Genomic DNA, 17,899 nt, shown 5'->3' with positions numbered 1-17,899 from the left:
AGCTACCTCCAATCAATCCACAAGCTACTGGTAGCGAGCGAGCGACGTGTTGGAGACCCTTGGTCTAGTATGTCTCACGTGTATGTACCTCTTTAATATTGGCCTCCATGTCTGGGTTAGAGGTCTCTGTGGTAGTAGAGGAGCTGTCATCATTGTCTGCCAGTGGCTCTTTTAAATCTTCTCCTTGAGCCTTTCCCTTTGTTTTCCTCTCCTTCTCCTCTTTCTTCTTAAGAGCTTTTGTTTTATTCTTCACTTTCCCTTTTGATTCAAGCACTGAAAAACATTCAAGTAAATTAAGTTATATTGTGCATTCTGCAAATTACACTGACCTCTGGGGCAAACACCTGGCATAAGTAGTTGAATGTTAATCTATACAGTTATATTTCTATATTGTTATACATTACCTTTGTTTTGTGAGAACTGTTGTGAATTGTGTTCTAAAGACACATTATTGGCAGAAGACTCAGGCCTGTCAATGTCTTTATCCATGGCTACCAGGAGTCGGTTGTAATCCTGATCTTCTGTACTGTTGGCCCTTGTGCTGTTGGACTGTGAGGGTGTTGAGCTCGGGAGGTCCTCCAGGAGGCCTGAGCCGTGCTGCTGTTGTTTGGAACTACGGGCCTTTCGGTTAGTCAGCTGAGTGAGTCCTTGGCCACTATCTTTATTGAGAGGAAAGGAGGAAGAGGATTGCATAGATCCAGAGCGGCCTGAACCAGATCTGGGCTTGCTGTCTGGCAGAACACCGTTGCTGTTGGAAGTGGAGTGCGGACCACCTTGCCGACCCCCAGTCCGCCCACCAACGTTTGAGCCGTACATTCCTCTTGTTGAGTTCTGGTTTGAGTCGGCAAAATCATTCAAGCTGCAACGGATTAAATGCATTTCGTAAAACTTCTCATAAAATGATGCAGAGAAAATCAGAGAGAAACAAAAATGGCATTTCACTTTTTTATTTTATTTAAAAAAAAAAAAATCCTCACTCACTTAGCATCACTTTGAATTCGTACAATTTCCCTGAGATCAAAAGGTTTTCCAGTCTCCATGGGAGAGTTGGATTCCACAGACAGCCGTCGTTTGAAGGGCTCCCATATTCCCTGGGCCTCCAGATAGGCAGTAGCGATGACCAGCAGGAACATGGAGCTAAAGAAATATCACACTGTTATTCATTTACAGATAAAGAAACAAGTATTTTATTAATTCCATGTGTTAGAATATATAAAAAAATATTATAAATGAAACAGAATTAGAAAGACGATACTAATACACTACAAACACAATGCTCAATTTATATAATATACATAGGCCTATCTATAGCAAACATTTCTTAAAATGTCAAAAATGAATGCCAGGGTTTCATACTTTATTTATACTTGAATTTTAGGCCTAACCAACTCCAATACTCTACTGTTCAAAAGTTTGGGGTCAGTATTTTCTAAAAGAAATTAATACTTTTTAAAAAGAGTTAAGTATTAATACTGTAGTTTAAATTACTTTTTCCATCAAATAAACCAGGAAAAAAACTATTTTTCTACAAAAATATTAAGCAAAGAATTGTTTTCAAAACTGATAACAAGAAATGTCTCTTGAGCACAATATCAGTATATTAGAATGATTTCGGAAAGATCATGTGACACTGAAGAATGGAGTAATGATGCTGAAATGCTGTCTTAGTGAGCATAAGAGACTTTTTTTTTAAATAAAATAAAAATAAATCTTACTGGCCCCTAAATCTTACTGGAATGTTAGTGGAGCAGTGTGGACAGTTAATCCTAAAGATAAGATTTGAAAAAACAAATCAGAATTTTGTGCAGTGTGAACAAAGGCTTAGTTTTTGCTGTGCAATGTTTATAAGATTTTATGAGTACGAGTTTAGACTTTCTTAGCTATCAGGTGATCGAATATGATAAATCAGACCTCATAATGAGGGAGACGATGATGTAGAGCTCAAGCTCCCAGTTGGGTCGGGGAAGGGTCTCGGCACACACTGCCAGCATGTGATATGGCAGTGATGCATTCAGCACGAACGCAAACACTGAGCCTCCCGCAGTCACCAACTTCAGCTCCCGGATCACTCTGGATGATGTGAAATCTGGTGTAAACCTGCACATCACAAGATGGAAAAGAGTTAATCATATCTTTGTCCAACTGTTATTTATGACCGAACTCTCTAAAATAAGGGAAATGAAATTCATTTGGAATGAAAAGCAGCTACGTTTTAAAGACATTATTAACACAACATTTATTTTCTGTTAAAAATGATAACCATGAAACCACTCACAGTATGACGAGGTCTTTTGAACTGTTTGGTTTGAGTGCAAATTCTTCACAGTTGAGAACTTTGAAGCCATAACCCTCACATGCGTTGCCACTGATCTCCATAGATCGAATGTGAATCGGGAGAAGACCTGTGTTCTCCAGCCTGAAAGTCCTTCGAAGAGTGAAGTTTGGTTCCTTGGCTTTAACTTAAAGAATTGAGAAACAAACACAACAGCATAATAAGTATGTGAATAGAAAGGTAAAGAATATCAAACTTCAGAAGTCTTATTTAACTTTGACACTCACCATCTGAACAGTCTTTGAGGAATGCCTCGGTAAGTTTAAACCTCAGAGAGTTGCCTAGACCTGGGGCTTTACCAGCCAGTTTAAGACTCTCTGTTGTGCCTTGACCATGAACCATGATCAAGTCTACTATCGTCAGGTTGTTCCTGTGCAAACATGACAAGGGTAATGTGCAACAGCACTCTCATAGCATTCTTTTTTTTTTTTTTGGCACTCACTTGGCACACTAAAATTACCTGACGACTAGCAGAGAAGAGACACTGTGATTGGTAATGGGTCTGAACCTCACATTGAAGGACTTTACCTCCCCAGGCATAAGGAGCACATTGTATATGTAGGGCCGAATCAAACCTTCAACAAATCCTGTGGAACTCTTCATCACTGAAGACTGACAAACATACACAAAACATTAGCAGCATAGACACACCCTAACCATGGTGCAGCAATTCTTTATTTGGGTGGACATCATGAAAGGAATTTTGCCAAGTAGAAGAATTAAGTTAAATTGATTCAATAATACAATGAAATGTCACTACATGGTCAAAAAAAGTCATTGTTACTTACATGATTTTTATGGACCTGGAATTCCAGTGTATGTGTGTCAATGTTGATGTTGGACAACTTTCCTAATGGAAACCTTTAAGGAACAACAGGAAGTAAAACATCAGATGAAATCCATTTTAGGGCTGCATGATATTGCAAAAGAACTAACATCTGTACATTTACTGTACATATTGTTCTTTCACATCTAGCACTTAATACAAATAAAATATTATCTGGAGATGTATTTATTATTTTTAAGCCATATTTTGTTTTCATATAATATCCCACTTGCTAAGATTTTTTCTACTGTATTTCTAATATTTACTTGCCCTGCCAAAAATGTCACTGGCATTGCTACAAAAAACAAAAAAGTAATTGTTTTCATTGTTTTTGACACATACCTTGCATTCTAATAAATAAGTTTGTTGCAACACCAAAAATTTCAATACCACAGCAACTAATACAAGCCTAACTAATGTAAAGTTTAAAAATAATTAAAGAGAAATAAACAGTAAAAATAAAAACAACAAAAAGATACAAGTGAAATACATAGTGCAAGTTTTTCAGGTGGGTCTAACAGTAGTATTCAGGTAAGAAATGCTACAGAAATTGAATAAAGTAATCAAATGTAAAATGACTGCACAATCTTTACTGTATAAATTAAACAGATTAATCCTTTGACATGTACGATCACACTGTATAATGTGATCAACTGCTAAATTCAAATGTGCTTTCGCACTTTGGCTGGCGCTTAGCCAGAGACATCACAACTATTCAGTTTTCAACCACATAATGTTTATGTTAGTTTTCAGACATTTAAATACACATAAGTACAAGCAAATATACATTTATAGTTTGTAAAATACACACTGACATCTATGGAAGCAGCAATAATAATCCTTTCAATTATAATTTGACGACATGTTTTATTCATATCAGATACCACTTACTTTCATGTATTTTGGGAGAAGTGAGTGAATTAACATGATGTAAATCCAACAGATCTGATTCACTGAAATGAGGCACGAACTAACATGGCGATGCCTATTCGTGTTAAAGGAGAACTCCGGTCAATTTTAACATTGAGCTGCAAATTTTAAAAAGAGGATAACACGGTGTAGGCAACACCGATTTTTGTTGTTGTTCTCTGTACTGACAGCACTCCAAATTTACAAAAAAATGAGCTCAATGTTAAAATTGACCGGAGTTCTCCTTTAATTTAGAACATAATTATAATTAAGGTGTTTAAACGACAAAACACATACACTTATACATATTTGACAATCGGAATATATAGGGGCTTTAGCACTGGAGGAACCTTTTCATAGTTCCTAGAACTATTGGCAATTGAAAACTAATACCTTTTCATATACTACATTCTTTGTATAACAGTTCAGTCTAATAACGTATTAGACAGGACTGTTAGACAGATCATAAACGAATGAACACTGAGAATGCGAGCACTGTGTGCTCAGGCTCTGGCTGGCGTTCTCAGCGCCGTAAAAATAATGGTCCGCCGCGTCGTCAAAATAAAAGTCACAACAACAGGCGCAGCTTACGTCACTTCAGCATTCCTGCTAGCGGTGTGAATGCAAACATGAAAATGTTCCTAGGGGAACCACTCGTTGGTGGCTGGTGACTTGTTCCTAGAACTATGTTCCTATAACTAACCGGTGCGAAAGCCCCTTATCAGATAGTTCATAAGTTTGTGAATATTTCACAAATTTGTTAACTATATCATGAACTATCTGATATATTCAGATTGTCAAATATGTGTAAGTGAATGTGTTTTGTCATATATTTTGAATAAAAAAATAAACGAAATAAAAGCAATACATCTGTCATACAGCGCTATTGTGGCTGCAGTATGTCTCATGAAAAGCATGACGCGACATCATGGAAATAAAAGATGATCCGGTCTAAAATAACATTCGCCTTAGAAAAAACGTAGACAAATATTTTAAACTTGCGTGTGAAAGGGTTGAAGCTACTATCTGCTAAATGTTTTCAGGCAAGAGCAATGAGTGATTCTTTTTCTTTTGTTGTTTGATTAACAATAATGGCACACATAGCAGCAGGTATATTTAGGCTGCTGTCACTTTCAGACTTATGTACGGATCTAACATACTGATAGACATTCGATTTTCTCCAACGGTTTACACTCACTTAAGAAAAATTCAAAATCTGTTTACGAGGATACTTTTGTGAATTTTGTGTGCATTTGTCCATTCAAGCGCGATAAGATGAAAAGGAGAACTCAATTTGGTCTGAAAGGCGGCTTTCTGTGTGCATGCTTCAGATGTGTGTGTGCGGAAAACTATCTATAAAACAGCTTGCGGGTACTGAATTGAGTTCTCTTTCACATCTTCTTGCACTATAAAGGCCCCAGGCCATCGGGCAGTCCTTATATCAAGCCCTGGATGTAAATATATAAACAGGTCTTCATACATGAAAACGCATTAGAAGTGCCTTACCTGTCAGCAAGTTTGCCTGTGAACACTGAAGGATTTGGGTACAGAGCCAGAGGGAGAACCTGGACGTAGACCGGGACATCGGCTGGGTTTTCTAGAATCACTTCTTCTTCCTAAAAAGACAAGTTCAGGTCAATGTATTTGACTACAGTGAAAATACTATAGTGGACAATCATTTGTAGCTAAAACAAATTAATACAAAGATATTAATAAATAGGCACACAAAGGGGAGAGGGGTATGTAAGTTTGTAAATGATTGGTGTGTGAATACACTCACCGATGAGCTGTTGGTGTTTGTAAGTGAAAAATGGATCTGTTGTGATGAGTTGACCAGCGAGGGCCATGTGAGCTGTGCTAAGATTTTGGCCTGAACATTCTTCTGCAGATCTGTGTTCACTTCGAAGAAAGCTTCAACCCTTCACAAACAAGACAATCACATCAAAGATACATACACAATACATTCACTGTGTGGTTATCTAAATCTGGTTTCAAGCAAAATGTATCAGACTCACTCAAGGCCTGATTGCTCTTTGAGCTCTCGCCATCTTTTCAGGAGCCGCTGGTGTAGATCTACATCAGCATCCCACATGTCCTCCTGCATAACTAAACCATGGGGCCTGGACTCCGCTGCAGAAAGAAAAACACATAGGATAAATATTAATTGAGAAAACAACTAATTTTTTTAATAAAGACTTAATTTCTTTCAGAAAGAAAGCATACATTTCAATACAAACGGTAATCCCACATAACAGTGATCACCACACTGCAAGCTGGCATCAAAATAAATGTTTGCTATCTGGAAAAGGAGTAAAAAACAAAAGTAAATTCTTAAGATATAAAACATCTGATTCATCCAAAATGATTCTATATTGTATTATTGTACTTATAGCAAAGTAAACTGAGCAAACTGTGGGCAGGTGCATTTCATTTAGTATAGCGTTATAGTGTTGTAATTGGGCCTGGCACCTTGGACTTTCGTCTGGGTTCCAACTCCACTTTGTTATTGCGAAGTCGTTTGAAGTAAAACCGGACATCCTCCGTGAGAGAGCGAATTTGCTGAAGCCTTACTTTCTGTGAGAAAGAACTCTGTATGCTGAAACCTTGGTGAACTACTTTTCCCTAAACAGAAAACACAGAAAAACATTAACAGCTGATGAAAATCACTTTGAAATAGTCTGAAACCTAATGAATGGTCTCTTGTCTTGTAAAAAAAACAGTGGTTTGCAAAACAGGTCATGTTAGCACATGGCACTGGACACAGGGAGTGGTGATCAAACAGTGCCTGGGGGTAAAAGCAGGGATGAATCACATTCTCACATTACATGTACAATAGAAGTGTCTTTAGTATGTTGAGATCTCAATGAACAGGTACTTTTGAACCATTTACAATAATAAATCTAGAGACAAAAGGATATGACTAAGATTTTGAGAAGGACACTGAGAATCTATATAACATTATGGTTTTTAAGACTTACCGGGAATGAAGGGGGAAGAATGATTTGTTTGGGTGAACAGCTTAATGTTCCAACAGCTATGAGAGCCTTTACAGGGATAGTCAATATCTGAAAGAGAAACATATTAGCTGAAGATTTGCTCAATGGTTGCCACTGTGTTGTTAAATATATATATATGCCACTTTTCTACCTATAGTGTGCCTGAGCTGGTGCAGGAGCTTGATCTGAAACTGTTCTAAAACTTTTGCTCCCCTACAAAACCCCTAAAACCTGCTGGTATCAAACCAGGAACCGCTAACATCAGTGGCTGTCAGCCCAGTATAATATACACACCAAAATGAAAATTTCAGAACAGCTCAATCTGCAAAGATTGACGTGAAAGAATCTAGAAAGTTCCCCTTATAAATTAATGAAAGTAATGTTATATATATATACACATACGTCTGCCAATAGTTCTAGGAACTATGAAAAGATTCCTCCGATGCAAAAGCCTTTATATGGGCTTTCGCAGCGTGTAGTTCTAGGTCCAAGATCTAATGGTTCCCTTAGGAACATTTAGGAACACTTAGGAAGACTTAGGAACATTTTCCTGTTTGCGTTCGCACCGCCAGTAGGAACTCTGAAATATGAAGTAAGCCGCGCTTCTTGTTGTGACTTATTTTAACGCTGTGGCGGTCCTTTATTTTCACGGTGCTGAGAACGGCAGAGCCTGAGCACACAGTGCTCGCATTGTCCGTGTTGATTAGTTTGCGATCTGTCTAAAAGTCTAATACGTTATTAGATAGAACTGTTATACATAGAAAGTAGACAGTATATGAAAAGAATTGATCAGAATTACAGGTTAAGACGCCCATCTATCACTGTTTTCCATGTTCGTAGAGTTAGTTTCTGGAGTAAATATATAGGCTATAATCTGTGTGTTTACACAGGTTTTTTTTTTTTTTCAATCAGCGAACACTAACGTCACTGGTAGTTCCTATAGTGCTGGGTTACATCCTGCCTTGAAGTAGGAGCTAAATTAGTTTGCGGTATAACAGTTCCCGCACGATATAGTTCCTGCGGTTCTGGTATGGCGAACACGCCAAAAACCAGGTACTTCCACCAATAGTTCTAGGAAATATGAAAAGGTTCCTCCGGTGTGAAAGCCCCTATAGAGGCTTTTGCATCGGAGGAATCTTTTCATAGTTCCTAGAACTCCTAGAACTATTGGCGGAAGTAGAGACCCACACATTCAGGATGAAACATACCTCATAGTCTGTTGTAATGTGTATGGCTCCATCATAAACTCCCTCTAGAGCTTTAGCCACCAAAGTGACTTTAAACGCTGCATAATAGCCCGAGGCTAAAATTACCTGAGGAAACAGACATGCAATACAGAGTTATGAACATCTATGCGTACAAATGACAGTCCTGTAACCATCCTGCTTTTCTTGCAGGATGCGAATACATACTGGAACACAACTACATTAAACCTAACCGATGCTCATATTTACTTTTAAAATATGAAAAACATGGCACACATGGCAAACAACTCTTTTAAAAATATTAAATTTATAAATCTTCCATCATTAGATGGATGAGAGCATGTTTGTTTCTATACTAATCATTAATGTTGGAACATTGTGTGATGGCCCTATAAATATCACAACATGGAATAATAAACTTTACATTTAATGCACCAGTGGCATATTGCACGAAGTTAGATGAACAAACTCTGAGTTTCAGAGTAGGTTTAGAGTTGACAAATAGATCAGGTTCAGCGGGGTCACAACGCTCGGTATAAACGTTGTCTGTCAACTGTCAACTCTGGTTTGATCCAGAGTTTGCGATTAACTCTAAATCGCGTGCACCTAAAAGTGACAAGTGCGGCAAACGGAGCATGGAGAGCGTCAGTTTGATTCACTTCTCGCGAGAGAGACAGCGCAAATTACTTCTCAGTTCTGTAGATTAAGAGATCATTTTGAAAATTAGCATTTACAAGGCAGGAATAAACACTGATTCATATAATATAAATATAATAAATAATTAGCTGCAAAAGATGAGACAAAAAGATTTTGTCTCTACAGTAGCAACTGAAACCAGCTTTGTGCAACAGGCCACTGCTCTCTTTAGTGTAACTCTAACGTTAAGTGGTGTACATAAAAAACTCTATAGTCTAACTGAAGCATTTCTCTGTGAACTGTAGCAATCAGTTTACATTAACTTATTTTGGTATTTTGGCTCTGAACTTATATCTATCTATCTCTATATATCTATCTATCTCTATATATCTATCTATATATATATATATAAATATATATATCTATATATATCTATATATATCTCTCTCTCTCTATATATATATATAGATATATATATATATATATATATATATATATATATATATATATTTATATATATATATATAGATAGATATATAGAGATAGATAGATATATAGAGATAGATAGATATATAGAGATAGATAGATATATAGAGAGAGATAGATATATAGAGATATATATATATATATATATATAGATATATATATAGATATATAGATATATAGAGAGATATATAGATATATATATATATATATATATATATATATAGATATATATATATATATATATATATATATATATATATATATATATAGAGAGAGAGATATATATATAGAGATATATATAGTTCTACATATATATATATATATATATATATATATATATATATATATATATATATAGATAGATAGATAGATATATAGATATATAGAGAGATATATATATAGAGATATATATAGTTCTACTTCTATAGAACTATCTATTCTACTATCTCAGAATCTATTTCATATATATATATATATATATATGAAATAACTCCTGTGCTTGCAGTACCCCAAAACCACATATCTTGCAACACTTCTGCAATTTTACCACAAGTACGGACATGTAAAGATTCCACCGGAAGTCATATGACTGCCTGCAGATATAATCCATTCTGAGATAGCCATGTGTGGCTCTATTTGGTTATCAGCTGTTTTTCCAATCTTTAAAATCTGAAATATTTTCAATCACATATAGACCACAAAATATTTATATACATTTAAAACTATTAGAACAGAGAAGGTACAACAAATGTTTATCAATATTTAGCGTGGGAGAGTGCATAATTTCAGGTGTTAAGTTGATTCTTTGAGGACAAAGAATCATATTTTATGTTCATATTTTTATTTTAAATAAAAATATGAACATAAAATGAAAACAAAATATGAATTACTAGTGTGCTATTGCAGTCTTATTTTGCTGCACAAGTCATGATCAATTTTAACATTCAGAATCTTTGAATGTAGTCATTTTCAGAATTTTGAAACAGTATTAGTAATAGCATCAGTACTTCATAATGGTATTAGTATCACTTTTACAACCACTAGCACAGCTTTTGACAATTCCACACTTTACAATACTTTTTAACCACACATTTCACATTATATATTTATACTGGATAACTTAGCGTATCTGGATTGTAAATACTTTTATCAGATATTTATTATGATACAGAAATAATTATCTTAGTTAATGAATATTCCAGCAAAAAGACAAGTTAAGCTCTGTGAAATGCTGTCTAATACAAAGAAAATGATTCTGGAATGATTTAAACATAAGTTCTGGTAAGGGGCAGTAAAGGAGTGATAAAGACTGCGCTCTTACGGTTTTGTATTGGGCAGCTGATGTGTTCTGCAGCTCTTGAATTCTGCTCAGTGCTATACTTCTGTTCCCTCTTTCTGTGTTAAGCAACTCCAATGACAGACTGTCTCCTGTCACCAACCACGACTTTATCTCCAACTGTAAGTACAGAGAAATCCCTGAACACATATTCATAAAGAAAAAGCCATATCGACATTACTGCTCACTCCAGTAACATCTTGAAAGTTTAAAAGAGGACTGCTATTCTTATCCAAATGAGAAAAATGTGACAAAGTACTGAACATGATGACCTCGCACCTCAATTGGGTTGCTGTTGACCACCACAAACACCAAACTGCTGGTGTCTGTGGCACTAAGGACACCAAAGTCTAAGATATGCTCTCGTAGACAGGGAGGAAGAACAACGGGCTGTTAAATAAGAAAGCAAAGACAAATCATGGCCATATAATCTCTAAAATGAAACAATTAATTCACAACATTTAAAATTCAGAATTAGGTTTGATTGATGACAGTTTGTCCCATGTAAGCCGTTTCTAATGTACCTCCAAGAAGCCTGTGTAGGCCCTGACTGGCAGGTGAAATTTAGAAGCATTGGTGATGAGGAGAATGTTGCTGTCGATGTGGATGGAGGGTCTTACTGGTCGAAACAGAAGGGAGAAAATGTAGCGGGACTCATGGGGAGGGATAAGAACTGGTGTGCTGAAATTATGCACCTGTAAAAAAAAATAAAAAATAAAAAAACACACCAATATTTTACTTTCATTTTAATATTTTTACTTGAAAGAAGTTTTCTGCTGACAAAATTGTGAAGGCTAGAAAAATTGCTCACATTGAACATTGTCTTGGCTTCTTCGGGAAGGGACACATTGTGGATGCGTATGGCAAAGTTGAAAGTATTAGTGAGGTAGATGGGCCTGTCCACTGGATCTACAGGACTGTCTCTGATGTGGAACAGGGTGGCTGTGTGGTCAAAGCCCAGGTACCTAGAAACAGTAAGCATTAATACATTGTAAACTAGTTACAAAACTCTAAATATATGCTGGCGAACTTAAAGAATTCTTACCCTTCTAAAACTTCAGCTTGGTAAGGGATTTCAAGCTTTGAGTAGCTTTTCTCTTTTGCCTTCACTGTTATTTTTCCAGAAAACTGGTCTGGTCTTCTTGCTTTTGAAGCTGGAAGGAAAAAAAACAAAACAAAAAAAAAACACACACAACACACATCTGTAAACACTTTGTTTCATGTAAAACAATGAATAAAAATGTCTAAAATAATTTCATGATAATGAAAAAGCACTGGTAACATTGTAAACAGACTTTAGTTGCTTTGATGTGATCAGACTAAGTTATTATGTTATTAAGTTATTTATTTTTTTAGCAACATTTTTTTCTAATCAAAATCCACATGATCATTACAGATTTCAAACCCCAAATGCTTCTACCTTCTCCTCAAACTTAATAAACTTTTGACTTATGGATAAAAATCTGTTTACTGACAGGGATTATCATCAAATCAATAGAGAGATGCATGATGACGGGTTAATCTATATGAGGACAAAGGCCAAATGCCCTCCTAATGATACCTCGAAGAAGAACAGTACTTACCATCAAAACTAATACTTGCAACTTTGGCATATCGGCTCTCTCCAGCTTTTAGTGTAATTTGCTTGAACTCAACTACAACAGCTTCATTCGATGGAGTTGGCCTAACACTCTATACAACACAAACACATAGAGAGCATTAAAATAGATATTTAATTCACCAGTTAAATCAAAAACCTTGCCAGACTTACACTACCATTCAAAAGTTTGGGGTCAGTAAGATTTTTTTTCCCTAAAGAAATTAATACTTTTATTCAGCAAGGGTGAATTAAATTGATCAAAAATGACAGTAAAATCATGTGTTACAAAATATTTCTATTTCAAATTAATGCTGTTTTGAACATTCCTATCAAAGAATCCCAAAAAAGGTGCATCACAGTTTTTTCAACTCTGATAATTAGTAATGTTTAAGTGACAAATGAGCTTATTAGAATGATTTGTAATAAAATAAAATGACATTTTAAATTCTAAACTGGAATAATATTTCATAATATTACCGTTTATACTGCATTTTTTTTAACAACATACACAATCTTGGTGAGCATAAAAGACTTACCGACCCCACACTTTTGAACGGTAGTGTACAAATAATCCATGTAAATAAGCCCTGTAAATTACCATGATCGATACATCTTTTGCTCCTGAATTTAACAGATGCAAATTCAGTTGTTTTGGTCGATCTGCAAAGTTGAAAGGACACAAAGAATTGTTACCTTTATCCCCACAGTATCTACCATACTGCTGTCAAATGTATTGGAAAAAAAGCACACCTTGCGATCGAAGCGTACCAAAGTCCAGCATCTCTGTGGAGGAGTATATACCAGGTGCTGGAAAGATGCACAAACCATGAGTCAGGGCTGAAATAATATTGATCAGATGGTATCAGAAAAGGTGATTCCAACTGACCTGTGGTGACTTCAACCTCCACAGGGAGGATGATAAACTCGTCCTCGTTGGACGCATTAGTTTTAATTCTTATGAAGGCTGTGTGGTTGTCAGCATCTCGAGAGGAGAAGCTGGCTCTCATCACACCCTTTGTCTCGAAAGGAGCGATCTCCTATAAAACACAGAAAATGAAGCACATGAAAATAATAAATTGTACCACGACAGTGATTTAAGTGAGCACACTTAAGTGTGAATAAAAAGTTATGCTCACCCATAATTTTTTGGTGCCACCCTGCTGTCCAGTAGGCAGCTCTAAATGTAGGTCTCCTCCACTGGTATACATCTCTACAACCTGAAACCATAAACATACCATGAAAAGACAATGATAAAGATAAAGAACCAAAATGGCTCACTGGTAAAATAAAATATGATAGAAGCACACGCAAATGCCAAGATCACACTACAGGATTTTAAGCCCGAGTCAACGAGCTTGCCGATAGGTCGGGCTGTGTTCGGGGGCAAATCAGCGGGTGATCAGCGCTCGCCAATCTTTATGTGTGAACTACTCAACGCATCAAAGAGGCTCGCTGATGCCTCACCGACACCAGACAAATATCTAGCATGCTAAATATCTGGAGCTGTCGGCTGACTCGACGCAATGAACAACAGCCAATGAGAGCATAGGCTTGAGCACCCAAGGAAATGGTCGAGCGCCCACGGAAAATTGCCATTAATTTTAACCAATAATAAAGAAAAATGATTGCAGCTTTCAGACACAACTTTCTTCTCGTTTTTATAGTTCGTTTGATGCCGTTTCTATGGCGTTATTTTAATGAGAATTGTCGAGAGTGCATTATTATTATTCTCTTTCACTCATGCACAAAACTGGGCGCGCGCTCTCAAATATACAGTGGTCGCATGGCTCTGCTCTCGCTCAGATTTTATGTGTGCACGTTCAAACTTTGTCCTGAAAACTTGTGAATCTCTAATTGCTCTTTCTTTAGAACTGAAAAAGCTTTCAACCACCAGACTTTCACAACTGACTGATGAAATAACACAGTGTACCTTTAAATTCATCTTTGTTTCATTAGATAGCATTTTCAAGCTGATTTTAGTCATCTAGTCATTTTATTTTTTAATAGTTATTTTTGAGTTAAGTACTTATTGTGAATAGGTATTTAATTAATTATTTTAATTAATTTAATTTAATTAATTATTTTATTTTTAGTGAACCGCTACTGAACATCAGATATCAGCCTGGATCACTCATGGATGGAGTGCTTTTTTTTTTTTTTTGGTCATGTATTTGCAGTCCATGCGTTTAACTTCATGAGACAATAACTTCTATGTAATTAATTAATCAAGCGCATTAGGAGAAAGGAGAAAAATGAGAATGTTAAAATATTTTAAGGGGCACTTGTTGCGTATGTGTATAATAATGGAAACTGAGGTGAATAAAAATGTGTTTTATATTTGGTTGGTAATGTATTTGCAAGTGCGTTTGGTGTTCCACTTCTCGCATGTGAATTCATGACAAAACAAAACGTGGTTTGGGGACCAGATAGAGTCGTAGGGTGACAGTTGTTGTCAGCTCGTGTATTGCTTGACACCTTGTTGCAGATCATTTATGTAGTTTCACGTAGTGTGAACACCACAATGATCTGCAGACACTTTAAGTCATGTAGTCTGAACTAGTTATAAAGTTTTGCGTACCTGCAGTGGTTCACTGTGTGGGTTGAAGATGCTTATGAGTGGAGAGAAGCTGCTATTTACTGGAACTCTGGCCCCTACGAAGGGCCTGAGTCTGTAAGGATTGGGGATGCCCACACCAAACACCTAAAATCAAACTACAGTCAAATCTTCTGTCCAAAAGATCAATGTAATGCCTGTACACCAAAATGCAGAACAACATTTTTAAGCATATGAAATGTACCTGGTATGTAAACACTCCATGATGAGATGTGTTAATAAATAAGGTATTTTCTACATTCCCTACTACTCGAGCTAGAAACACCACATCAAATGAGGTGTTGCCTCCAGGTGGAATTACCTGCAAGTAAACAACAGAAAGTGTTACATGTAACAGTATGCAAGATTACATGCGTCACTCCATACACTTCACTCACTATTGTCAGACCGTTACCTAGTGTTGATATAAAGCAAAAAATGCAGGAGCAAAAATAATAATATAAATATATTAATAATTAAAATAATAAATAAATAATATGGACATTATTTTTCGGTTATTATTATTTTTACATTTTGTTATTATTTTATTATTATTTTTATCTAAACACAAACAAAGTTTTTAGCTGGATGCAAACATGACGTGGTCACATGCTTTTTCAACCATCTCTGAACTGGCTGAAGTGGATGATTCTGAAAACATGTCTGACCCAGTTTACACTTGAATTTAGCATCTCCCAATTTCAAATGTTTTACCTGAAATGGATGCTAACACCAAGTGTAACCTTTGGTACCCAAGAGTACACCGAGTTTACGGCAGCTGGTCGCCCACAAGTCATTAGCCAGGGCAGAGTGTAGCTGATTTATGCAGACATCAAGAACAGGTGGGATGTGTTTAATTTATAACCGCCTGGAGTGTGAGCACACACACACACTAAAAGCTTTAAATAGAAGCTTCAGTGAGGTCAGTGTCCTGCTGTTTCACTGACGTGAATGTGTGTATGGGTGACATTCAATGACTCCCTTCACACATCAAAACTATACAAAGGGAAGGTGGTGTCTCCACTGAGGTCTTTGACAGATGAGCTTTGGTGTGAGCTCAGATGTTTATTTATGTCATGTCTTGCGCCACACAATAAGACGAGGCATTTACCACACAGATGCAGAAGCTGGCACACAAGTTAAAAGAACATTTCTTCAGTTCTTTTTTTGCTAGGTTTAAACAGGAAGTCAAAACTGACACAGTACTTTGTAGATCACACCTAGGGTTTCTCTGTGATACATAACACAACACACTATTGGTCAAAAGTTTCTGGTCAGTAAGATTTCTGATGTTTATGAAAGAGGTCTCATTCTCAATTTCATAAAGAAGTTTATGAAATAGGCTGCATCTATTTGACCAATAATACATTAATAAAAAAAGCAATATCGTGAAATATAAAATAAATGCTGAAATAAATAATCAGTCATTACAGCAGACTTCAGAAGCCGGGTTTCCATTACAGATTTGCACAAAACTTTTGCGATATTTTCTAAATGTCGATAAAATAAACTATTTCGAAACGACGGCATTTCCATTAACCGATGTTGTGCGAATAAAACTTTTTTTTTTTCTCGTGATAAGTCATTCCAAAAATCATGCCAACGGATGTTGGTAGGTTTATGTATATCGCAGCCACCACACTAGCCATTATTTTTAATTGAAGGAGACGTAGGCATGTTATTCAAGCATTGATGGCAAGGAAAGTCCCTTATACTTTGGAGTGGCCTCGTATGAGGCGTTTCTGAGTGTTTCTCCCTCCTATCTGCTTTGAGGTCTTGATAAATAGTGCCATTTCTTTGTTGTTCAGAATCCAGAATTCCTAGAATTCTTTTGTCTTTTATGAGTTTAATAAAGAACCGTCTCATCTTCTGTCCAAACATACTGCGTCATCTTTAAAGAATGATCGACTTTTATGTACGCCAGGTGACCTGTAAATGTGAAAAAACTGTTTCCTTTGCAGTTTTGCGGAATATTCCTTTTTTGAATTGACTGAAAAACCACCTCATACAAGCGCAAAAAATGGTGCTCAAGAAACATTTCTTATTATCAATGTTGAAAACAGTTGTGCTGCTTAATATGTTTGTGAAAACCATTATACATTTTTTTCAAGATTCTTAGATGAATAGATAGTTCAAAAGAACAGAATTTATTTAACTGATATCAATGAATTGTCATCTTGGTTAATTTAATTTAATGCATCTTTGCTAACTAAAGGTATTAAATTGCTTTAAAAAAAAAAAATAATTCTGACCCCAAACTTTTGAACGGTAGTGTATGAAATAACTGTCAATGATTTAAACATGATATATATAAAAAAAAAATAATAATAATAATAAATAAATAAAAAATCATACTTACCCTATTCTGAAAAAAGGATGCATGAAAATGTGATGTTGTTGCTGATATTGATATTAAACTTATTTCTTCTGAACTTGGATTGTGTAAGTAAACTTTTTCCATTTTTGGCATTCCAACTGGCCTATGGATAAAGGCAAAAGAACAATTAGCAACCAGGAAAAGGACAGAAGAGTATGGTACATACTGACGACTTCGCAGGTAAATTTTAAAAAAAATTATGTATTCAGCATCTGAGGTGGCTCATTTCTATTTATCAGCCTATGTACAAGTACATATGAACAAAATGTGTTAAAAATGTGTTTTTGATAGAATTATAAGACAAATAATTGTTGTTAAATGTTAAAAAATGAATAACAGATATATACAGTTTTTCACACATGCTATCAGCATGAGATTAAAGCACGAGATACAGGGTGAGCTATGAATTTATCGAAGGTTCAATTGCTTGCTGCAGGCAAAAGAGGGACTGGCCTGATCGATGCTGTACAATGACTTCATAGGAAACTAAAGAGACTTTGAACTTAGCATGAAATAATGCAAACAAGAGGGGGTGAAGTAAGGGTTATCTGGTAGAATAGTAACACCAGCAGAAAATATCATACATCCATATTTTTAAGGATA

General features: G+C 35.9%; 1 protein-coding gene across 2 annotated transcripts in view; it reads right to left on the bottom strand.

Moving 5' to 3' along the window:
* tmem131 (transmembrane protein 131) overlaps nt 1-17,899 on the bottom strand; it is a 38,621-nt gene that overhangs the window by 6,714 nt on the left and 14,008 nt on the right. For both annotated transcript variants that reach the window (XM_084129839.1, XM_084129840.1), the window contains exons 5-32: nt 17,279-17,399; nt 15,125-15,241; nt 14,905-15,027; nt 13,463-13,543; nt 13,213-13,363; nt 13,077-13,133; nt 12,925-12,986; nt 12,310-12,418; nt 11,772-11,880; nt 11,538-11,691; nt 11,251-11,421; nt 11,006-11,116; nt 10,712-10,846; nt 8,272-8,376; nt 7,046-7,132; nt 6,537-6,689; nt 6,291-6,366; nt 6,083-6,197; nt 5,848-5,986; nt 5,574-5,683; nt 3,121-3,193; nt 2,793-2,944; nt 2,560-2,702; nt 2,276-2,459; nt 1,912-2,097; nt 982-1,137; nt 405-859; nt 89-273 (exon numbers count right to left, since the gene is read on the bottom strand). In XM_084129839.1, the coding sequence (XP_083985965.1) occupies nt 89-273; nt 405-859; nt 982-1,137; nt 1,912-2,097; nt 2,276-2,459; nt 2,560-2,702; nt 2,793-2,944; nt 3,121-3,193; nt 5,574-5,683; nt 5,848-5,986; nt 6,083-6,197; nt 6,291-6,366; nt 6,537-6,689; nt 7,046-7,132; nt 8,272-8,376; nt 10,712-10,846; nt 11,006-11,116; nt 11,251-11,421; nt 11,538-11,691; nt 11,772-11,880; nt 12,310-12,418; nt 12,925-12,986; nt 13,077-13,133; nt 13,213-13,363; nt 13,463-13,543; nt 14,905-15,027; nt 15,125-15,241; nt 17,279-17,399 (3,820 nt within the window). The remainder of the gene's footprint in view (nt 1-88; nt 274-404; nt 860-981; nt 1,138-1,911; nt 2,098-2,275; nt 2,460-2,559; nt 2,703-2,792; nt 2,945-3,120; nt 3,194-5,573; nt 5,684-5,847; nt 5,987-6,082; nt 6,198-6,290; nt 6,367-6,536; nt 6,690-7,045; nt 7,133-8,271; nt 8,377-10,711; nt 10,847-11,005; nt 11,117-11,250; nt 11,422-11,537; nt 11,692-11,771; nt 11,881-12,309; nt 12,419-12,924; nt 12,987-13,076; nt 13,134-13,212; nt 13,364-13,462; nt 13,544-14,904; nt 15,028-15,124; nt 15,242-17,278; nt 17,400-17,899) is intronic.

Source organism: Abramis brama (assembly GCF_963993115.1).
Source record: "Abramis brama genome assembly, chromosome: 11".
In the NCBI taxonomy this organism is placed as follows: Eukaryota; Metazoa; Chordata; class Actinopteri; order Cypriniformes; family Leuciscidae; genus Abramis; species Abramis brama.
The sequence above is the reverse complement of the archived record's forward strand: the minus strand, read 5'-3'. Positions and strand labels throughout refer to the sequence as shown.